The 23,570-nt window shown below is 44.1% G+C and overlaps 1 protein-coding gene across 2 annotated transcripts in view; it reads right to left on the bottom strand.

The window, feature by feature from the left end:
* Positions 1–1,134: 1,134 nt before the first annotated feature.
* LOC105562133 overlaps positions 1,135–23,570 on the bottom strand; it is a 36,954-nt gene continuing 14,518 nt past the window's right edge. The window contains exons 19-50 of one of the 2 annotated variants that reach the window (XM_012012691.1): positions 22,876–23,529; positions 22,607–22,795; positions 22,381–22,466; positions 22,131–22,293; positions 21,874–22,055; positions 21,162–21,788; positions 20,837–20,967; positions 20,440–20,762; positions 20,175–20,367; positions 19,934–20,077; positions 19,528–19,848; positions 18,914–19,415; positions 18,645–18,765; positions 18,187–18,377; positions 17,941–18,079; positions 17,588–17,795; positions 16,546–16,686; positions 14,804–14,993; positions 14,373–14,573; positions 13,663–14,202; positions 12,927–13,102; positions 12,246–12,510; positions 11,900–11,996; positions 11,666–11,808; positions 11,387–11,587; positions 10,722–10,902; positions 10,510–10,622; positions 9,602–10,427; positions 9,170–9,318; positions 8,890–9,072; positions 7,438–7,681; positions 1,135–1,816 (exon numbers count right to left, since the gene is read on the bottom strand). In XM_012012691.1, coding sequence (XP_011868081.1) covers positions 1,688–1,816; positions 7,438–7,681; positions 8,890–9,072; positions 9,170–9,318; positions 9,602–10,427; positions 10,510–10,622; positions 10,722–10,902; positions 11,387–11,587; positions 11,666–11,808; positions 11,900–11,996; positions 12,246–12,510; positions 12,927–13,102; positions 13,663–14,202; positions 14,373–14,573; positions 14,804–14,993; positions 16,546–16,686; positions 17,588–17,795; positions 17,941–18,079; positions 18,187–18,377; positions 18,645–18,765; positions 18,914–19,415; positions 19,528–19,848; positions 19,934–20,077; positions 20,175–20,367; positions 20,440–20,762; positions 20,837–20,967; positions 21,162–21,788; positions 21,874–22,055; positions 22,131–22,293; positions 22,381–22,466; positions 22,607–22,795; positions 22,876–23,529 — 7,953 coding nt within the window. In that variant the 3' untranslated portion in view covers positions 1,135–1,687. The remainder of the gene's footprint in view (positions 1,817–7,437; positions 7,682–8,889; positions 9,073–9,169; positions 9,319–9,601; positions 10,428–10,509; positions 10,623–10,721; positions 10,903–11,386; positions 11,588–11,665; positions 11,809–11,899; positions 11,997–12,245; positions 12,511–12,926; positions 13,103–13,662; positions 14,203–14,372; positions 14,574–14,803; positions 14,994–16,545; positions 16,687–17,587; positions 17,796–17,940; positions 18,080–18,186; positions 18,378–18,644; positions 18,766–18,913; positions 19,416–19,527; positions 19,849–19,933; positions 20,078–20,174; positions 20,368–20,439; positions 20,763–20,836; positions 20,968–21,161; positions 21,789–21,873; positions 22,056–22,130; positions 22,294–22,380; positions 22,467–22,606; positions 22,796–22,875; positions 23,530–23,570) is intronic. The other variant, XM_012012692.1, reaches the window with a different exon arrangement.

The raw sequence follows: 23,570 nt of genomic DNA, 5'->3' as shown, positions 1-23,570 counted from the left end.
TGTCTGCCACTCGATAAAATTGATTTGCCCTTATGCCTGTACGTTTATAATTCAATAAAATAATTGCATTATGCGCGCGCGCTTAATTAATGCGAGTTTCCATCAATTTAAATAATTATTTAATAAATTTCTCCATTGAGTGGCATACAATTATTTCTTGAGTATATTTAGTAATATTTGTGTAATATGTTCACAGTACGACCGACGACACGCAATATATTCGTCAACGTGTATTGCGTATCGTCGGTCGTACAAAGTATTTTGATTGTAATGCAGGCAGCGGCATTGGATAAGTGGACAAGTGAAAAGATATTGATCTAATATTCTGTTATAACTGCTCGAGCGGTATTTATCGATATCTTATTTAATAGAAACATATCGCATAAAATAATATTACAGCGATACGAAATACTGTCATTATTACTCAAAGTACTATATATAAAATTACATTAATTATTAATATCTTTTACTGATTTTGCTAGTACTTACATTCTTTGCTAAAGGAGTACAAAATGCCTCTGCGCGGAGAGAATTGTCTCTTAAAACCCTGAAAAACGTGTAGTCGTGGGACAACATAGTATTTCGAATAATTTTATGAGAGCCTTTTGACTAGTAAAATGTATGGTAAAATTTAAAAAAACTGTCATAAAGACAGTCGCTCTCCGGCCATGGTAGACATTGTACATATTTTATTTTGTGCCGTTAATTTTATTATAATCATGGCTCAACTTTGTTATAATTTTTTACCGTTCAATTACATATTGCAGTGACTCGATTAATTTTTAAGAATTTGTGCTTGACAAGGACCCAAACCCGTGGTCGAAACGTCGCACGTTATATTTTTTATTCTTAATTTATTAAACAAGTGCCAGTTAAGGTCGACTAAACTGATCCGTTGTTATTTATTGCTGGCAACCTAAAGAGATTATCATATTTTCTTTTTTTTTAGAGATACAAATAAAATTACAAACTGTCATAGATACTTAAAAATGCCGCGTCGTCCCACGATTACATGATTTTCAGGACAAATTTTGAGAGACAATTCTCTCCGTGTAGTTAATTCAATCCCCTGGTTCAATCACCCTCACCAGCCACTCGATAGTTTTCTCGCTTTTATGGGGAATATAATACATAGTAAATAAAAATCATGTATTGATTCATGGGCCTCCACTGCGTCAGCAGCGAAGAATGTCCCTCGCTAAAAGAACCTGCTATACATTTTCCTTAATTTTCTAACTCTAGAAATGTACTTATACATTTGCATTCTATGAAGAAGGGACTAACAATTCTAGAATTATCGCTAAATTAAAATTGCCAGCAAAAAAAAAAGATATTTACAAATTAAATCCGAGACCGCGCGAGCCGAAGCTGCTGCGTCGCGAATTTTTAAGATCTGTCTTTCTGGGGCCCCGTCTCCAAATCTGGCCCCGTACGAGTGAATATCTAAAACTCTCCTCTCGGAGAAAACCGCAAGGATCACAAAATGCTCCGTTCCGTTTCTTCAAACTCGTGAGAATGACGCGTATCGCCGTGGCGTCGAACGTAAAGGCAAACTATCACAGTAATCGCCGCGAGAGTACGACGAACAGGAGAGGCTTTACCAGGTGAAAACGTAAAACTTCAATTAATTCCGCGCGTAGTTGAAGCGAGAGGCTTCTCGAGCTGAGCGTAATTAAACAGCACACGTTCAAAACGTGTCCATGTGGATGGTGTCCATGCTGGAGTACATATTGGGCACGCTGTTCCTGCTGCCCTGGCCGAAGGCAGCCACGTCGACGGCCTCGTCGTCCAGCTCCTCCGAGAACGTCACCAGGACCTGCACATTCCACAGCGGATTACGTGACGCATCATCCGCGGACTAATTGACGCGAGAAAAAAAATCAATTGGACCGCCATTCAGAGATCGGGCGGGAGAGTTTTAACGCGCGCGCCCTGGACTTCGCAGCAGCCATTGTATCGCGTACCCTTTCGGGATGAAAACTTCCACCGGCAAGTTGGAACCGACGGAGCAACTTTTTTTCCGTAATATCAGTTTTTCGGCGGATAATTTTCCTTTCCCTCGTAACGAATGTCTGCAACGCGAATGCCGTGTACTTGTATGCAGCGCGCAATTTCGCTTCGCAGATCGAACCTTCGCGCCTGCAATTATCGCGGCTGCGAGGAGCAAAGCTGAAGTTCCGCGAGAACTGGGTGCAAACTTTCGGTCGTTGCGTCGTTGCAGTTTCGTGCGTGCTTCGCGTTGAAACACGTTTCTCGCAACGGCGAGCGGCGGGCGGTAGGACGAAGGGCTTTACTTGTGCAACGAAGACCCATAAAAATCTCAAAACTTTTCCGACCGGCCAAGTTCGCCTTCCGCCCCCCTCTCCCCCCTCCCCCTCTCAAGTTTACATACAAGCACGCCGCGATACGGCAAAAAATTCCCACTTTGTTTGCGAGATCGCCGCGCACCGTCTTTGCGCCACGGTGAGAAATGCATTTACATAATGTCCCGACGCCGCGGGCAAACTTGCGACGATCTTTTTCACGGAAAATACACGCGCCGAGCTGGCTACCGTTAGATGGCTCGATATTAAAAATTTGCCGCTCGTGATCGTATTGCAATTATTATTATGTGAGAGACAAGTTGAGTGCCTGAGCCCGAAAAACTTGCTGGATATTGTTAACAATGCAATGAGATGCGGAGGAAAGTCCCTTATTATAAGATAGACTTTTAATACGAGACAGTACACGGAGAGGATTTTCTCTTAAAATTTGTCCTGAAAATCATGTAATCGTGGGACGATTTGGCATTTTGGAGAATTTTATTCGAGTTTTTTTAAATGCCATGTTGTCCCACGGTTACATGATTTTCAGGGTAAATTTTAAGAGAAAATTCAGCACACAGAGAGGATTTTCTCTTAAAATTTGTCCTGAAAATCTTGTAATCGTGGGATGATTTGGCATTTTGGAGAATTTTATGAGTTTCTTGAAATTTTACCATTCGATTGCACGATCTAACAATGAATTTACCATTAAACAAATTTCATTCCAAGAGCAATAAACTGCATGATAAAACCAACAAATGATGTCTATTAATTTAGTAGAAACCCTGCTATCTCATATTAGGAGCTTATCTCATATTAGGGGACTTTGCTCTATCATTTGAATAAAGTAAAGAGTTTAAATGCGCAATTACTTCTATTACAACGTATTTACGTTAATATTTCTCCTAATTTACCGAGGCACTTTAATTCAGGCTGTTAATAATTTGACGTATCTATTCTTAGTAGATACTTTCTCAATTTAGTTTTCAAATGTAATTCACCCTGATAATTTTCAATTGTGGATCCTGTTTACGTTGTACGCTCTTGGTTTTCCGAAGGATGCGCGCGGCTCTGCGAGACTCTTCGAAGACTTCACTTAGATCGTTTTCCTTGGTATTGCGGTAATCTAGAAGTTCTTAGGTTTGGCCCGACCCAGTTTACTACCGTGCTTACGACTTAATTTATATTCCGAACCGCGCTAACTTGAGCTGTTGCTATTGTCGTTACTCTGGAAGCTTACAAAACAACGGGGTTCATGGCAGCCCTTAATGTTCGCGTGGACCAAGTTTCAAGAAGTAGAGATGAATACGTGACGTAAGTTTGTATTTAACGACGATTTAAATACGCCCAGGAGAGGACAGATGACGGTGTTTTCCAGGGTGGAGAAACGGCGAGCGTAAACTTCCCTCCCGCTAATAACAATTAGCAATGATAATCCCGAGGGGGGGGGGGGCTCCCGAATTCGGGGAGAAACGAAATGCAATTGCGCGGTGAATGGCCGCGCGCGTCAATATTTTCAGAATGAACCAATTACGTAGAAATTGCAAAACGTCACGGGCTGATAGATCGTTCGCATTATTGGTCGAAAGGCGATTCTACTTCTGATGACAAAAAAAGGCCCCGTAAAACCACTTCTCCCGTTTCAAGTACTGAATTTCTCTCACTTTACCGCGCGCCGTCTTATAAGTGATCAATTAAGCTCCCATTATTCATCGCATTCGATAACGCTCCTCTTGAATTTCTCGCACGTTTTAGTTCACTCTCTCAATGGATATTGATATTTTACTCTCGAGCATTCTCGTCACAATCCTCTAATGGATTCTATCAGAGAGCTACGAAGTCCGAATCTTTCATCAAACTTTTAATAACGCGAATAATAGCTTACAAGCCTGCCGCGTCGGTGAAACGTGGGAAAAGGGGTAAATATATTTTTCGAAAAAAGGCATCCCTCGCTGCAGCTCGCGACTTGACGAAAATTAAATCGCGCCCCTTTTGATCGGGGGGGATCGATCGATCGATCACTCAGCGCAACGATTTCAATTCCCTCGAGCGCCGACGGCTCATTTCGATTTCTGGAACCGCTTCTTAGAATTTTCAGACGTAGAACTGCGAGGGATAGTTGGAGATGGATCGCGCGCGGGCTTTTCGCAGACCGTAAGATCTACATACCTCGTGCCGACGATTTCACTGTCGCGCAACTCGCCGTCGCGTGATTTACGATCGTTGCTCGCAACTAAGTCGCGAAACACTGAATGATGTATTGTTGAAAAGGGTTGCGAGACGAGTGGAAAAAAAAGTCTTTGTCGTTAATTCTGCGTCCTCCGTGACTTTGCGTTATTCCCGCGAGGAGTATTTTTGCGTGTTGCGTGGCGATGCAATAAATTTCTAATCCGCATTCGTATGTACGCACAATAAAGTTCACTTTCCCTTTACGACACGCGAGTGAAATGGACTCAGCCTGTAAATCGGGATGGATAGGGGAACAACCGTGAATAGTTCTACACCGTAACGATGAAAAAGCGCTTTCGCGCTGTAAAGTTTTATTTTAATCCCGTTTCATTATCCTCAGCCGGACGGCGCTTTATGCGGGACTTGAATTCGGAAAAACAAAGCGGGGGAGATTGCAGGCTTCATGCATCGTCGTAATGAGCATTTTTTTTAAAGCTAATATCACGCCGTCGCTTGAATTCTCCTCCCGCGGCTCGCCCAGCCGAGCTTTTCGCAATTTTCAGATTTCACCCGGACGGATGCGGCGCATACAATTTGCGAAAATAATTAATAACGTAATATCGCGACGTTACCTCGTGTTCGAGGGCGCGTTAATTAAAGCTAACGTCTTCGTACGACCTATGGAGATTTATATGTAAGAAGTTTTTTAATTAGCCTCAAAATTAAAATTTCTCTTTATTAACCGGCTTATGCAAATGCGGTCGGTGGTGGTCGCGCGCTGCGCGCGGTAAATTTCGCAAAGACCCGGGGAAGAGCCGGCGGAAGTTCGACGGTGTAAGACGTGGCCACGCGAGATGCGAATTGCAGCGTCCGGCTGCCGCGTGCAAATACGTTCTCTTCCGGCGCCGCGACATATTGGACATAATTTGTCCGCCCGTAAGTTGGACACACGGGCCACTCAATTACACGACGGTTGCGTCGCTTTAAAAAAATTTTATTCCCGACTAAAAACGCGGTGGCTTTTACGCGCGAGAGAAAAAGCTCAGGGCACCGCGCGCGCGTCTGTAAGTTTACGGATTTCACGCGGCGAGAGCGAGAGAGAGAGAGAGAGAGAATCGTTAGAATCGTTATTTATTGAACGCTCTGGAAGTTACAAGTAAACTTACCCAAGTGGGGACACACCGATTTTGATGAGTGTTGAATATGTTGTTTTTCAGCTCAAAATAAGGGACGCGTATTTTTTTATACGTGACCATGCGCACTTTTAGGTGGTGAAAATACCCCTTTGAAGAAAATGTGATTTTCTCTTTCGGGGGCGAATATTGATGAAAGTGTAAGAGCCAGAAAAAATTTTTAATAAATGAAAGTGCAACGATTTCCATAGTACTTTAAAACTATGAGCCAAAAAGTTATTTAATTTTTTCTCTTTCAAAATACCCCCACCACTCAACATTTTTTATTACAATTTGGAACTTTATTAAATATATACGGTTGAATTCGTAATAAGATAAGTTTTAATTTGGTACTAAAAAGTAATCAAAATTGTAATAAAAAATGTTAAACGGTGGGAGTATTTGGGTAGCATCGCGGAAAAGCGACAACCATGGACTTTCCATGCCTTTTTTATATATGGATGGGTCGACAATGTAGCCTAAAGTTGTAAATACATGAAAGAGCAAAATGTAAGTGAATTTAAAATGTCGTATTAGCGACTCGTCAAATTGTTGATCCGCATTTGGTGTCTGATCCGAATTTGGTCACCTTACCCGATGCATTTTAAAAAGTAATTGCGTACCAGGTACCACCTGGATTTGCCGAAATGACGCGCGAGAACAGGGCTCGGACGGGCCGGCAAAAAGTTCTTTACGCGGCGCCGCGCAGCGTAAAAGAAGACTACCGGCGCGTCATATGATTTTAATCTGATTACAGTTAATTTAATTGCACCTCAATTACACCGTCCCGACGCGTTCGCGGCGAATAATAACGTTAAATACACGACTCGAGAGACGCGCGCTGCGGGGACTTCGGGCGCTTTGACGTGCATTTGCGCCGCGCTGACTCGCATACGCCAACAATATGCATTTACCGAGAAACGCTTGCAATCCGCTCGCATTGAAGCGACGTGAAAGACAATCGTCATTGAGCGACGCACGAGGGCTTCGAAATGCAGGCGGAATGCAGGAAAGACGCGGTATCGCGCGCGCAAGATTTATACCCGGCAATTTCGACAAGATTCGGGCTTCATTATTCAGATGGTGAATTATTTTCGAGGAGAAGGAGAGGGAAAGAGAAGGAGGGGGAGAGAGAGAGAGAGAGAGAGGCAGGGAAGACGGGGAGTGGTTAATTAACAACAGTTTTCGCCGGGAGGGGAAGGAAAGGGTTGGTGCCGGTGTGTTATAGCTACCCGGAAAGCATTTAGGCGAGCTTAGAGGCAAGCAGCCGGTGTGTGGGCGAGTTGCCCGCCTCTCTGCAGCTTGTAAACCAACGCGGGGGTGTATGTAAGCGAAGTACGAGACGGCGGATCCATTAATATCCGTCAGGATCGGTGGGACGAAAACGCGGATCGTCTTTGGACGACAGGCGGAGGCACTGCGCGCCGGCGGTGCATCATCTGCTCGAGACAAGCCCTTAGAATATCGCGCCACCGACGTGCATTCACCGCCGGGTTGTTTACCCCCGAAGGTCACGTTGCGAGAATTAAATATCCTGAACCCTCGGCGGGTACGCGTGTGTCTTGAGACACTTGGACCCGGCGGTACGATTTCAGAAAATGATAACGTGTTGTATAACGCGGGGGTGGTCGACGTCGATTCGTAATTTCACGTACGACGATGCAACCGCCTCGGTTCCGGGCGCACGTCCGAGATAATACGTCGCGCAGCCTCAGGAGGGACGGGAGACATTGGAAAATCGAAATTGATAAGAATCCACGAAACCGCCGTATCGTTGAATTGGATCCACTGACCTGATCCAGCGAGCTTTGCGTGAGCGTGTAGTCTGTGGCCTTAAGCTCCTCCGCCAAGAGCTTCAGCATGCTGAAGCTCACGCTGAGCGGCATGTCCTGGCTGCGCGGTAGCAAGAGCCGAGCAGCCGTCGCTTGCCTCGAGGAGATCATCGCATGTGGCAGATATTTCAGGATAACCCGCCTGAGATCCGCGGCGGAGACTGGCTGGCCGAATCTCAGGAAGGCGACGTATCCTTCGCCGAATCTGAAAGTCAAATTTGGCCTTTCGAGTCGAGTCGCGACGCACGTTTCAAATGACGCTTCAATTAGCTACGATAATCGCAGTAACGTAAGCGACGCACAGATAGTCGCCCTGGAACAACATATTGTAAGATCGCAGAGGAGTCGTAAGAGAGAAACCGGTTTTATTAGCGCTCTTAACTCCGCGATTTATTCACTTTCTCGTTGCGCTCGATCGCGGGGGACGCGGCTCTATATTTCAAACTCGGCCTATAGACAAAGGACGCAGGAGCCGGCTTTTACTGCGCTTCCCGTACCGTAACAAAGTGCATTCGCCGTTCTTTATCATTCAACGTACTCTCCACGACACACGAGAGCGGATTGCAGGATAGGCTGCTAACGTAGACAGGACCATATCGTAAATTTTACCCTCGATGGCGAACGGGACACTGCGGGATAGAAAGAATCGGCACGGTAAGGAGGTGGAAGAGGGACACTCTCCGAGATCCTTTCCGAGAGCACTTTAGGACTTTAGCAGTCAAATATTTATTGCGCGCCGCGTTATCATTCCGAATAAATCGCGGCGCGTTCAATATAAATCCCTTCGTACGCACTTAGTCGACTCCAGTCGGAATAACTCGGCGAAAAGGCTCTGGGCTCCGTTACTCGCGTTACCGATAATAAGAATAAGATTCAATTACGCTACGCTATTTTTCCGCCGAGAAATTCAACTCAGCGAAGGGCTTGACCTTCTTAAAAGTATAAGAGTATTGTCGTCGCGAGGGGTTTCAGAGTTAATTAAATCCTCCCGGTGATCTAATTAAAATGCATTATGCCAACTCCTCAAAATTTTCTTTGATTAAATTGCTAAGGAAAAAATATTTGTGGCGACCTCGTGCCGGGCGGGGTAGGGGGAGGGATCTAATGAACCACAGCCACCGCTCCGCGCTTCCGCTGTATCGTCTTACCTCTCTCAAGAGGATTATTCAACAAGATGAGATGATATAAAGATAAGAGATTTCAATTGAAGAATATATTCGTTAAGCTGCGGGACCGTAAGGACCCGTAAGTTCTTCGGTCGAGCCGGAGAAAAGGATTGCAAACAGGAACGGAAAATCAGAACTGATAGAAGCGCCGGGCTTCCTCGTGTACGGTTTATGAGTCTGCTGGGAAATATCCGGGGTTAAAAGAGACGCGCTATTCCACGAAAAAGGAAGTTCGATGTAATCTTACTTGTGCTTCAAATGCTGCGGCGTTCCTATACACCTGAGACCGGCTCTAGCGAGAATGCCTACCCTCGTGCAAAGGTCTTCGCAATCGGCGACGCTGTGCGATGTTAATATGACGCATCCTTGACGCCTCGTCACGTGTTTCACCGCTCTGGCGACGAGGCTCTTCGTGGCGGGATCCATTCCGCTAATACGAGCGAGTGACCAAAAACAGCAGAATTTGAGTACCACTTGCGTGAGATTACAGCAGTTGTTTAACACAATTGTAAAATTATGCCAAGTACCTCGTGGGCTCGTCCATGAGAATTACTGCGGCAGGAGCCATGACGCTTATTGCGGCGCATAGCTTCCTTTTGTTACCGCCGCTGAGGCCGGAGACCCTTCTGTGAGCGTACTTGAGTAGATCGAACCTCTTCAGCATTGTCTCCACAGCCTGAAATAATAAATGAAATCCCCGGTATTCCAATCCCGGGCTTTCCCGCGTCTGCAAATTTAACCCTTAAAACTTCTGCAACTCTGAGGCGAAAAAAGAAGCTGTTGAAGTCTACGGGAATATCTTCAACAAAGCTAGTCGAAAATGCAACGCGATGGCACTCTCGAAAATAGAGATAAGAGATGTGAATCTGAAAAACCTATTAAAGCTGTGATCAACGGAATTAAGTTTCAATCTTGCACGAACGTACGTTTCTTTTCAGAATTGTTCATTTTTCGTCTACCTTAGGAACGTTGCTCAACCCGCACACTTCGCCGTGAATCGTCAAACACTGGTGGGGCGTGAGGAATCCGTCCAGGGCATCACTCTGCGGGCAGTAGCCAACCTCGCCATTACACAACGGTCCCGCGCCAATCTCTTTCCCCTTCAGAATAATCTTCCCGGCCGTAGGAATGATTTCCGTTGTCAGCATCTTGAACGTCGTGCTTTTTCCCGCCCCGTTCACCCCCAGGAGACCGAAGCACTTGCCGCTCTGTACGCCGAAACTTAAATTTTGCACAGCGACATTCGTCCCGTACACGCTCCTGTATTCCTTCCTCAGCTTCATAGTCTTCAAGGTATCGTCGACCATCCCGGCCTCCACCCTCAGTCTCTCCCTGGCGACGTCCTCGTCCTCCTGCACCGTCTCGTAGCCGACCCTCTGCCTCCTCAGATCGGGCAGGGCTCGACACTCGATTATCAGATTGAGCGTGAACAGAACTACACCGATTACGAACAGGTAGACAAAATGAGAGCCGAGAAGATCCCAGCCGAGCGGGGACTTGTACGTGTCCATATGAAATCTTTGCAACAATTCGGAAGTGATGTCGTTCGTCGTCATCGCGACTAATCCGTCGGCGAAGACATATTGCGGGAAGATCATTTGAACGTAATGCAGGATGTTCCTCGCCTCTTCGGCCGTTTTACTTCTGCCGAGGATGTCGAGGACTAAAATAGTCGCCAGGCAGATCACGCCTATGAAGGTGTTTATGCAGAAGAGCACCATGTTGGACAGGCTCGAATCGTCGAACGCTTTTTCGGCTAGATGCGAAAACGGCAACGCCGCCCATCTGAAATAAAATAAGGATTGCCTTAATGATATCTATGTTACGTTGATTTTATGCGAGCGAATAACGAAACGCGATTACTTACGCGAACAGAATTAACAGAAGACAGACACCGGCCAGATTATCTTTTGCGACATAAGCTGACAAACCAAAGATCTCGAAAACGATGACCGCTAGACAGACAGCGCAAATATATACCTAAAAAAAGATATATCGATATTGGAGGGCGTATTAAAAGACGGCGCGCTTCTAGCGTATTAAAGAAACGTCTGCACTCGGGCCTTATTAATAACTCACTATAAAATCCCAAATTAAGATTGTCGTCCAATACGTGATAGGATGAACCCCAGCCAAGTAAAGTATTCTCTTCTCCTCTGACAATCGTTCTCTGACTATCTCCTTCGTTCCCTGAGCTGCAACCAAACTGAAAGCTATCAGAAGTACCAACGCCACGCCGACGTCCGCCACATGTTGCAATCTGGAGAAATAAAACGGAACAAGATGAAATTTCTTATATTTAACCGGCGCGATTTGTCTGCTGTAACAATGTCAGAAAGAACCAGCGCGCGGGTATATTCTCGCACACGTATTCGATCCTTAATATTAAACATGAAGAGCAAACAAAAGTAGTATCGTGATTTGACGATACAAGTAGAATTTTGCAATGTAACTTTGAAACATGCGCCCCGAGCGGCGGCGAATACACTATCGGCGTGAATACCGCGGTGCGTTAATTAAAAGTAAACGGAACCGTCTATGTGCCGGGATATTTCACTCGTCGATCTTTCAGGTTCAAAAGATTTCGAACCGCGCGCAAACGTCTTCGTTTGAGGGAATCCGCCCGCAGTCCGTCACGTAATAGTTTGCAGTTAATTAATCCCGCGGGCGTACGTAACGACGAGAAATATCCTCGACAAACGCTTCGCCCACGATTTGTCGCGGCATCAGAGGGTAACGCTTACAGTGTCGTTCGATTCAGCTGATCGCTCGATAGCTTCAAGGGGTGATTGAGTGTGGTTAAGCGTCCTCGCACCCCGGATGCTCGCAGGATTGCCTCGTTGAGAGCGTTCAGATACGCCGGCATCGAATGGTGACCTTTGTTATTGTACCAAACGGTGAAGAGTGGATCCTCTTTGGAGTGCGACAGAGACCAGCCGCCGTATCTACGAGTCGTTGTTTGTTAAGAAAGTCTCAATCGGATCTCAATATCTAACGCCATCATTTTTATGCGAAATTTTTACCGTTTCTCTATATATTCCTGATGCGTCGAGACAATCCAATCCAGCGTAGGTCGGCCAGGTAGGGTTTGAAGAAGACCCTCAACGGCCTTAGAAACGCCCCGACAAGTTTGCTGACCGTCCAGACATTCGCAGGTTCCCGTATCCTACAAATTAATTCAGATAAATTCGCAGTTTACAATTTCAGCCTATTTAAAGTCCTCGTAAATTTTGAAATAGCTCCTCGCTCGTCCGTACATTAGGTAAAGTTTGCCATGCACCAGCATAATCATCTCCGAAGCGATCGTGCAGCTGCATAGATACATGTTGTAGGAACGGGTCGTTATTGTCGATACTGCAAGAGAAAATATTAAAGAACGTTAAGAATAACAGGTAGAATTTAACTTGATTCGGTTCGATCAAACCTAAAACTTTAATCTTGAGAAATATACATATAAATGGCAGATCGTACAATTAATAATTTCGCACCAGCGAGATCTTCTCCACACCTTCGTCTTTATTTCCCCTTTTCCTTTTATTAAAATCTTTTCTACTTTTTCTCTTTTTCCAAATCCCCAAAATCTTTTTATTAAATTTCTCCTACCTGTAAAAGTAAGTCGGGTGAGTATCATAAAGTTTGGGAGTCAAAGCCAGAGGCGGCTCGTTCTCGGACGGTGGCCGTATCAGAGAAAATCCCATAGCGACTGCAACGAACATGGTTGGTAAAACGAGCGCGGCTAACGGTGCCCTCCAGTCTCTCGTAAAATGCCATAGCCGTTTTTTTATCATGGCTTTCATTTGTCGAATTGGCGTGGGTTTCCCTACCATATCGGTAATTAAATCGACGTTGTCGTCTGATACGGGAGCTTCTGCGCAAAGCAAAAACTTTTATGTTTCTCTATAGACTTACGTACCGTTGATTGAAAGCCGAATAAACTAGACGTCTTTCTCCCTGTAAACTAGTAATTAAATATCCAAGACAGTGATTTTGAGTGACACAATCTGACGTAATAAATAATTATTTCATTATTATTTTATTTCCATTTTAGTCCTCTTTTTTCTTATCAAATATGTTGTAACTTGAAAATTATGAAACCAATTTGTAAGTTGTGCACTTTCAAAAACTACAGATTTATTGTCCGTTCTATTTTTTACTCTTTCTTACTTTTTCTCTTATTATTCTGTCGAAATCCCTCAAAAATCTAAACAATGAAAGATTAAATAGGCAGCTCTTAATTAAGAAGATTTTATGCATGCCACAGCGTACACGTCAAACATTTCTTACCGACGTGCTCCACAGTAATGACACTATCTTGGCTCGCTCTGATAGCGCTCGATCCGCTGTCTGCTCGCGCGCAAAGATCCAAGAAGACTCTCTCCAGAGTGTCGCACTCCAATGAGAAGTGCGAGAATCCCAAAAGCTTACGGTTGTCCTCCAGCGCCTTCGCCACTTGCGCGATGCTGAAACACCCCCCGGCTTTACTCAAACGCAAACGCAGGTGTTTAGTCGATTTTGTCTCGAGTATGGTTACAACGATCCCTTCTGAGATAAATCACGAGGCTTGAAACGTCAAATATTTGCGAAGACGATACGAAAATTACAAGCGGGCATTAACGTAAATCACCGTGCAATAAGTGGAGCTCATCTAATACATTCTTCTTAAAGCCTGCGGGGTCTTATATATATGTCAAGTTCTTTAGCACGAGTCGTGGAATTCAGAAAATAGACCCAGGAAGAAATGAAAAAAAATCTCATTGTATATGTCTCAATCATGAAATTATCTATTGAGATCTAAATCTATAATTAAATGTCCTAAGAGAATATAATTAGATCTCAATGGATAAGAACATTGAATATTCAATAAAAGTGTCGGATCTCTGAAGATTTTAGAATTGGATATAACTAGATATTACATGATCGAGACATATATAATGAGATATTTCCATTTTTTCCCGGGCAACTCAATTGTAAAGTTAATTAACTTTCTAACGCGCCAATAATTAGTATTTCAGACATTTACTCGTTGTTAATGCCATTCTTCCCCTGAAAAGGCAGCGCTACGGTGACCTCTGCGTCGGAGACCTCGTTTATCGTGGTGTTCGGTACAACCTCCTCGATCACGGTACGAAGAGCCTTTAGATTCTTCTTGTCGACCGTCTCCGCTATCCCTCCTATCCCCGCTTCCCCATTGGCATAGTGATCGGGTGGGAAAGCCACGTTCAGTCTGTATCCCCTGCCGTGTGTCATCTTCAAGGACAGTGGCGAGCCGGTGCACAAGATCTTCCCTTTGTGCATCACCACGACCGTGTCGCTCAACATGTCGGCCTCGTCCAGGTGATGCGTCGAGAGGAGCACGGTCCTGCCGATCCTGTGTTGGTCGATCAGTCGCCAGATCCGCCGTCGAGCCGCAGGGTCCACACCCGAGCCGGGCTCGTCCAGAATCACCAAACGTGGCGAACCGAGGAAGGCCAGGGCCACGCAGAGCCTGCGTCGTGTACCGCCCGACAAGCGCGACACAGGCTCGTGTTCTTGACGTCCGAGCTCCAGGGAGGTCAGCATTCTGCAAGAAAGCAGAGGTGCCCGTAACATTTGTCTCCAAGTGGTAGATCGTTTACAAAACGATTTTCTAGAGAAGCTAAAAGAAGAAAGGACATTCTTCTCCGAAGTCACGCGCAGCGAAATGCCAGGCGAAGGAGTCGAAACATTTTTTTCCCCCGTTTAATATCTTACTCGTTAACGTTCTTCTGCATGTTGTTGTTATCATCATTAGGTTTTTTAAGCTTCCAGTAGAAAATCATGTGCTCTCTCGGCGTCAGAGTTCCGATGAGTACGTTATCCTGCGGGCACACTCCTATGTCGGGCTTGCAACCCTCCTCGCCGTTTAAGCAGATTTCGCCGTTGGTCGGGGCCACCATTCCCGTTAGCATTTTACTGTAATTAGATGATTAGAGCGATATCGAATCGTTCGATTTTAAGGCACACCGAGGTAGATTGTTAGGCCGTATAATTGTTGCGAAAAAAGATTTGTCATTGAATGTGGATGTTGAAAACCTATTATATAAACCTATTTTATATATATATATATATATATATATATAATGAAGAACTTTCCTCTATATTAAAAATACTATAATACTCAATTCGAGAAGCGATTAACGTACATAATGGTAGTCTTCCCCGCGCCATTTCTCCCAAGCAGACTCGTTACTTCGCCCTCGCAGAGCTTTAACGTGAAGTCCTCCACGGCGACGACGTCACCCCGTTCGGTGCGATAGACCTTCCTGACATTCTCGAACTTGACGCCGATTTGCTTCTCCGTAACCGTCAAGCTACTGAGATCGCTCTCGTCATCTGTACGTTCGGCAACAGACGGCAGTTAATTTTTACATCGCGCTTACGTTAAATGACACCTGCATAAAGCAAGCTCTCGGCGATCTCACGGTAACGCCGTCAAAAAGCGAGTTCAAAAACTGTTCTCAAAGAAAAAGCAACTCCATATACATACCAACGAATACGAATATTTTTTTAAACATAACTCCGATACCTCCAATCGATTCCAGGATCAATATAATGTTCCTTTTGATTTAAATTACGTTCCATGCGACGCGTGCAGTACGTGCAGATATTATACAAACCATTCAAACGTAAAGAAAATACAAAATTGAGAATAATTAAAGTGATAGAAAAGAAAGACAACAGGGGCGATGGGAGCCGTCACCTGATAGAAGATGATGAATAATAAATATAAGATTCAAAGCATATATGTATATCAAAGAGGTGGTACCATAAGTATACAAAAAAGTTAAACGTTTCGGTCACAGAAGTGATCCTCTTCAGTAACAATCTAATTAAAAGACGCCAAGTCATTATTTGAACGGTGATGACTCGTTACAAATGAAGTTAATTGGAAATAAAGTGTATAGAAATCGTAGAACGTCGATTGAGATATACGCAGATTATGAGTAATAGAAAGAAGAGCTGAACACTTATGTATGTAAGCGTAATCCATCGTGATTTCACAGCAAAGCATCTCGACAGTCTGATACTTAGTTGGGTATCGGAGGGTTGTCTACAGATGTGAAAAAAACGATGGAGGTGTATAAGTCTAATATATAAAAAATGTCTATTTATATTCATCACCTTCTATCCGGTGACGGCTCCCATTGCCCTCTTTCTTTTCTTTACGTTTTCTTTTCTATTATTTTAATTATTAATATCAATTTTGCATTTATCCTTTGGAGCCTATTTATTTTAACGCGGGCTGAAATATGCTTTCTCAGGGTAAAGAAAATAATTGATAGTAGAATATACAGGACTGTTTACCTGACCTTAAAATAGTTGCCGTAAAAAAATATAAATGGTAAAAATATAATGAAACGAAAGAAAGCTGCAACATTCACGAGAGCCTTATGCAGATGTGATCGCATTTACATACTTAAACACCAAATCGAGTATGAGAGCGTCCCGAGATGCAAGAAAATAAAAAGCATAATACCCACATATGTAATTACATTAATGGCAAGAATAGAAAGAATAAACTGATGCAGGATAACTGCGGCTGTATAAAAAAGAATTAACTTTCCTAATGTCAGAACATGATATCGCCTTAATTTGAGCTTTTCTCAAGAGAGAGAGAGTCTCGAGAAGTTACTTTTACGAGGAAAATCTTCACGGGGACATGCCGAAGTTCTAAATTATAAAAAATACCATGAAAATTGTTGACAATAATTTCCACCGCTACCGCGGGAATAAAACTCAGCCCAGTTTACGTCTATCAAAATGTTCTTTTTACTCCTGCGCTTCGTGTCAGTCGACATGCGAGCTCGTCGTCGGCGTGCAGCGCGAGAAGCAAGCTGAAAACAAACTTTCGTGACATGCGTGTGCACGGGGAAGAGTGCGATACCTTGGTAAGCGGCTGAGGGATGGAGAACGTCGTTAGTGAAATAGAGGTTGTTGACGAAGGCGAGGTAGCTCGGCCTGCCATAGAGAGAGCGTGTGTCGGCCCACCATAAGCTACGGGACCTCAAACCGTGAAAGCCCCTACCTGGAAAATTATCGGTAATGCTCGCTCCGTTTCGCAGATAACTCACCAGGTCTCGTCATCGACTTCTCTTTAAACGACGCGACTTCTCTCGTCGTCGCGTCGAATCCGCACTCCTTGGATTTTTCTCGCAGCCGCATCTCGCGATTATACTCTCGGGAGAGCAAGAGCGCCGCGTGAAATGTACGTGCGCTAAGTTTGTGAAAATGTGATGGTACCGCATACCAGGACGGTATGCGTAGTCTTATCATTATTTTCTGTGTGAGAGCCACGCGGAAGAGACACGTTGAAATACTTTATTCACGAATAGTACTGTGAGATAATTTTAAACAGAGGCTAATTGACTCGACAAAATGTGAGAGTAAATGTTTGAACTGTGTAAGTAAGTTAAATTAATAAAATTTATTTAATTGACGATTGACCCGATAATTTAATCCAACCGTATTATCCACATTAGAATGAATTACAAAACGCTTTACGGAGGAATCTCCGCATTTTTGTCACAAGTTAAATGCCACGGAAATTATTCATGCCATGACTTCTTTTCCGAAACGCGGACATTACTGTAATAATTTATTTCAAATTATTCCACCGCATAGCTCTGATTTTAGTAATTGTTATCGACGCGAGAGTTAACAAAAATTGAAACACGCACACAGAGGGACAGTTACACAATTCTGAAGGACCACCTACACCGATAAGTTGGCGAAAAATTCTCTTGTTAACAAACTCGGTCTTCTATAAAGAATCGCATTCGCGCGGTTATCAGTCACGGTCGGTCTCGCACGGAAAAAAAAATGAGAAAGAAAAATAGTGTCAATGTTAGCCAATCTCTACCAGTCACTCTTGACACCTCCACCAGAATCATTTTCGAGAGTAGACGGGAGGGTGCATCGGAATGTACCTGAGTCGGTGTATCTGGCGATGAGGTAGCCGATCGCGGCATACAGACAACCATCGAAAGCGATCATTATCAACAGCATTCCCAAAGTCATCGAATCGCCGGGACTCGATTCCTCCCACATGTTTGACCAGCTAATACCGATGCTTTGAACTTCTTTTCGCACCACGTACAGGCATCCGTAACAGAAGCTGGTCGACATGCTCAGGCACTGAGAAACAAATCATTCCGTGACATTCTTGACGATGAAACGAGCCGTTCGTCAAGCGTGTAATGTGACGTTGTCGCGCATTCGGTTTTTAGTTGCACTCTTGCTTTATAAAACTAAGCGCGATTAGATCGCTAGTCCGACTCACGATTAGAAGTTTGTATCCTAATCCGAATACAGCCTCCATGGCGATAACAATGACGTACGGCATGTAAGTTAATAGGAACATGACGACCGTGGTAACGGCGGAGAGGCTGGCGGAGCTAAACATCGTCGAGAGCATGTAGCTGAAATGTGATTAAGATTTACAGTGGTTATTCTGGAATAGGAAACGTAATCGCACGTCCGAATACGTGCGGTCACACGGCAGGAAATTCTTGGGCTGGTTACCCACCAGAAGGTCACTATGGAGAAGCTGTAATCGAAGAGTAAAACAAGCACCACGAGAGGATCCGACCGTGGAAGGATTTTCCCGACTAATAAAATTATGGAGATGCAAATCATCACGATCGACAGCTCCGCGTAAGACGTGATGAACCAAGCCAGAGTGTTTCGCCACGGCTTCAATCCCATTACGCTCATTACCTGAAAAATTAATTACGAGGGATGGATATAAACGCGTCGCGTTTCTCGATGAAAGGTTCAACGTCACGATTTTGCGATCACTTTAACGATCTATGATTCCTGTTGCATGTCGGGATGAAATCCCATTTATAATCGTAATGTGTGTTTTAATTACTAAATGTTGTCTATATTGCATGGAGCGTAAGATCATAAATTCTATCTTAAATTCTGACACAAGTTGGACAATTTCCAACAGACTTTACGCTAACATTGTGCTAACAGTCGTACCATAGAATTTTGCGATTCTCTTTCCCAAACGATGTGTCTGACGGCCGATCCAACGCACAGCATCAACGCGAAGAAGAAGCCTACTTGCAAACCTTGAGATTCGTACAGCGTCGTTAGGAATCTGTAACATTTATTCTCCTTGTTGACAAATAATTGTAAGTAATGGCTAGTGAAATGAGAGACAGTGATATTAGAATGTCCAGTGGTTTTAGCCATGTCCTCGACAGTTACAAGATCTTGTCTCGAGACACAGACTATCGATTACTCACGGTATATTTTTCCAACACGGATACGGCATCTGTTGCGTCACCGTCTTCCAGTTGAGATCGTATCTTCGTGTTTTCACCTTGACGATCGCGCGATCGACGGAGTCCTGAAGTTGTATAAAACCCCGAATATATCTGAGATGCTCGAGGAAACTGCTCTCCGGCCCGGGAATCCAAAATTGATTCTTCAGTCGTCTGGTGGACGGCACGTAGTCTACGTCCATGCGGATTTTATAGGTGATATTGTCCGGTAGTTCGTGATCCAGAGATCTCTTTGCCGGACGCGAAGCAGCGTCGTCCAAGAAGATCACCCCGGCCAGAAACTCGTTCGTGCCGGTCAAGCGGCTGGCCGCTTCCTCCAGTTCCTCCTCCGTGGCGAAACCGATTGTTCTATTCACCAGCACGCATTCCATCATATCGTTTAACATGCCCATCATCGAAACTAGTTTCTTCGATTTTTTCAGCCGCCACGCGATCTCACTTAGATCCAGCTCGGAGAAGTCGCCTACACGACAGTAATGTGTTAGAACTGCGAGCGCGCTTGTTCGTATTTTTACGCAAGTTTCAAGTTAATTTTTAAAACGACGAAACTTCAAGCTTGAAGCATACATAATTACCTTCGAAATTGCCACCTCCTAATGACTTGATCGCAACCTTCATGACGTCCGAGGACATTATGCTCTGTAATTCCTTTAAAGAATCGCTCATCTCTGTGAGATTAGCCAGAGCCTTGAGAGTCTTCTCGACACTGCTCAACAGTATACCGAAGTGCTCCATCTGCACGAAAGTTTCGTTCGTCAACGCCATGACCTCGGAAATGATGGCAGTATTAGGTGCGTAAAGAATCTGTCCGCGTAACAAAGGCTTGACGTACGACCAGACAATCTTTCCGCCAGGCATAGTGAGCACAGTCTTATAAGTTTCTCTGCAGGACTCGTCTGAAATTGAAAAAACAATTTTTTTTTTACATTTTGGACAAATCGTTTCATTTAATGGTTCAACGCGCCTTTACTTGCTCCTTACTTGGCAAAGAATCGAGTTCCATCCGTTCGGACGCCTTGTTACTGTCTTTCAGGCGGGTGAGAATTTTGTAAATTTGTCCGTTTTCCTCCTGGATCAATGCTTTACCACAGAGTAGTTTACTAGACTCCTTCAGAAATTGCGAATCTAAAATTTACACAATTTGGTGAAAGAAGTGGATTGAAGAAGTTAATTGGATTTGATTAGATTTAACGGCGATTTTTATTTACGTTGCACGACTTACTGGATAGCGCTCCATCCGTTTCTTCCGCGTTGCTCTCTTCCGCTGCATTTCCGAAAGAAAAGCCCGCCGATAACTTGTCTTTGAAGAATGGAAATAGTTCCGCAGCAACGCCAAGATTGTCCAATATGATTTTGCCTTCGGTCTCGGTTAAATTTGCGTTAGCCAATATACTTTTCACATTAGCGCTCATCAACTGAAACGAAGAAAAACATTTATATAAACCTTTGTCGTATTTAGAAACGATAAATATAAATGCTACAATTACGTTTCTGAAAATATAATCGAAGTTCAAGTTCTTCATCAACGTGATGGTGATATTTTGCGTCTGGGAGTCCTCCAATTGGCAGAGCGCGGAGCTAACTTCTTCGGCAGTCACGAGTTTGTTGTTCAAGTGCAACATGTCGCCGAGCTTCTCGGGCGAACAAATGGTATCTTTTAAACTAACGATGCCGCGTTCCTGCATGAAGACTGAAATCATGTCTATTTTCGCTTCGCCCAAGGTGACAGCGATCTCGTTCGTAATACCAATTTTGTCGATCAAGTAAGTTCGCACAAAGTCCCAATTGTCAAACATTTCTTTGACAGCATCTGCAAAATTTAAATTGTTAGCTAGAAAATAGTCGCCGCGTAACGGCGTGTAAATGCGAATTTAAATTCGATACATTTCATATCCAGCAGCCCTAGATTCTTGAAGATCTCCATTGATTCCAATGTTGCGATCATTGTATTTAAATCATCGATTATTTCGTGATCAGCTATAAACGGCTCAACATCCTCGAGAAGTTCCTTCATCCTGGAAGAGAAGACATACGCATATTTTTAATACAGTGTCAGATTTGTTAAGAATTACAGGTGTTTTTAAATTATAGCGATAATTTTAAACCTAAAACTTTTGCGAGAAGAAGATGAAGTTCATAAATTATCTCGTTTATTCACCCATTGAATCGTTTCGCGCACTTACAATTATATAATCAAATTTATATGTACCCGTCGAATAATTTGTCGACTGTTTTATCCTTCAACAGATTGACGATGCCTTCGGCGAGGTCGGGAACCCCGAGAATGCTGGTGACGTCCTCGAGATCTATTTTACTAGCGATATCCAGCAGATTTCCGCTCTCTCCTAGGATCGAGGACAAATGAGTCAAGATCTCCTTAAGCCAGAAGAGATTCCAAGAAGCTTCTGTGCGCCAGAAGGACAGCTGCCGACTTATGAGATCTATGTCCAGACTGCGGGCCAATCGGCTCGAAATGTCGGATACCGACGGATACTTGGACGCCTTTGGATCGTATCGAAGAACCTTCGCCGCTCTCTTCGAGCTGAGAAAATTGTAGAGAATCGTCGCGTTTTGGCAGTCGCTCTTCGTTCTGCACAGAGACGTCTTGCTCACGGCGCTCAGAATCGCGTTCACATTGATAGTGGCGTTCGGTAGCGCAGCATCGATGTCGTCGACATCGGACTTCTTCACTACGTCGTGCAACGGTTTCCAAATCGGCACGTGTTTCTCGGCTAATCTGGTCAAATTGTTGATGCTCTCGTGGATGCTCGCCGAGTCCAAAATGTAAACGTTCTTTTCCAGCATGTCCAGTATGCTCAGAAGAAACGTAATGTACCTTGAACGTAATGACGATTGTAGTTCATATTAGTTCGTGGCACGAAAGCCCTCGTTGCGAAATATGACGAGATAAAAGTACTTACAATCCTGGTCTAGAGTACGTAGAACCGCCGGTAAATTTATTAAAGCATTCGTTCACTCTACCACTGTATGTCTCATTTTGGAAATCGACCACAATATCGGCAATGTAATGCAAAGTAATTTCTAGCGTATCTAAGAACTCGTCTAGCGTCTTCTTCTTATTCAGATATTTGTAATCCTTGACCTGACAAATTTTGTTTTTCAAATTAATAACCGGCGCCAATACTCTTCAACGCAATTTATAACCGTCATTTCTTACCATACTGCCCGTTTTATTCCAGTTGAAGTCATTGATCAGGATGTTGTGCACCTCCGATATATTTAATCGATTCATTTTACAGAGCAGTTTTGAGTAGAGACTATGGTGTATCAATTGAGAATTTAAAATCTCCAGTGGAAGCGTAGTGCACCAAGTACAATTTCTAAAAAAAACGCAAAATTACGTGTATTACTACTTTTCTTTACCGTTAACTGATCAATCATCACTTCTTAGTGACACGTTTACTTACACGGCATTAGTTTGAGTATCTTTAAAAAGATTTCTTAAAAGCGTCACTGACTTCTTCACCATCGAATATGCCAGAGCCCTCGTATCCTGCAAACGCATTTCGTTAAGCCGCAGTAATTTTTGCGGGAAAAAATTCAAACAGCAAAGTCTTGCGCTCGACAAATCGACAATCCATATACAGAATAAACGAATGAGATGAGCGAATGAGCGAAGATTGGTAAACCCACCTTTCTTTTATATTGCGCGACAAAGTCTTTGAAGGTGCCTTCTTCGAATGACGTCCACCACGCAGGAATTTTCGGCGGCTTAAAGCCTTCTGACGATACGCGACTCAAAGTGGCCTGAAATGTCTGCACCCTTTGCAACAGCTGCGCTTCGTAAACAGATTCCGATGGTTCAGACGTAAGGTAGCTGTCCTATAAATTAATTTGAATAACATTTGAAATTTAACTTAGTATTTTATTGCTATCGTCGCTCGATGGCGATCGGACATTACGTTGTATTTTCCATTGTATGGCAACAGATCCGTCCATTTCAGCTGCTCGTCGCTCATGACGATCTTCTGGCAGAAGTTCGTAATACTGGCCAGCAAACCCCTCTTCCTCATGTAACTGGGTGGGATCAGGTAACGATCGATATCGCAAGGGTGCACTTGGCCGAATAGGAGCTTCTGGATGAAATCGTCCAGCCTCTCGGACGAGACAAAGGTATCGGCGGCGGTGATAAAAAGATTAGGCATATCCTCCGCGAGTGTCAGCAACGGCTTGAGCTTCGAGGTCTCGTACATGACGCGCAGCTTCTGCCAGACATCGCCGCCGGACACGAGATCGACCACGGATTCTATTAGCTGAAACAGCCTCCTGACCCCGACAAGATAATCCGTACCACCGTGCGACGTCATATTGGAGCGGTACCACGCAGAGCTTCGGCGGATCCAGGATTTTTCAGACTTCAGGATCAGGGCCCAGGTTTCGTTGGATAGACCCCTCAACGTCGTCGTATTGAAGATGTTTGATGTGAGACTCACTTCTGGCAACGCGGCGCTAATGGTTCGGTGATGAAACGTCGAGACAACATCCAATAATTTTGTTAACGACATAGTTAACGGCGTCGTTCTCGATAAGGTATTTGTTCGGTTGGTGACAAAATTCTGGAAAAAGAACCATGTTACAATCGGATCATTAAAAACAT

Source organism: Vollenhovia emeryi, unplaced genomic scaffold (genome assembly GCF_000949405.1).
Source record: "Vollenhovia emeryi isolate VEMERY1.0 unplaced genomic scaffold, V.emery_V1.0 DF939194.1, whole genome shotgun sequence".
Classification (NCBI taxonomy): Eukaryota; Metazoa; Arthropoda; class Insecta; order Hymenoptera; family Formicidae; genus Vollenhovia; species Vollenhovia emeryi.
Note: the sequence above shows the minus strand (reverse complement) of the source record. Positions and strands in the feature narration are given on the sequence as shown.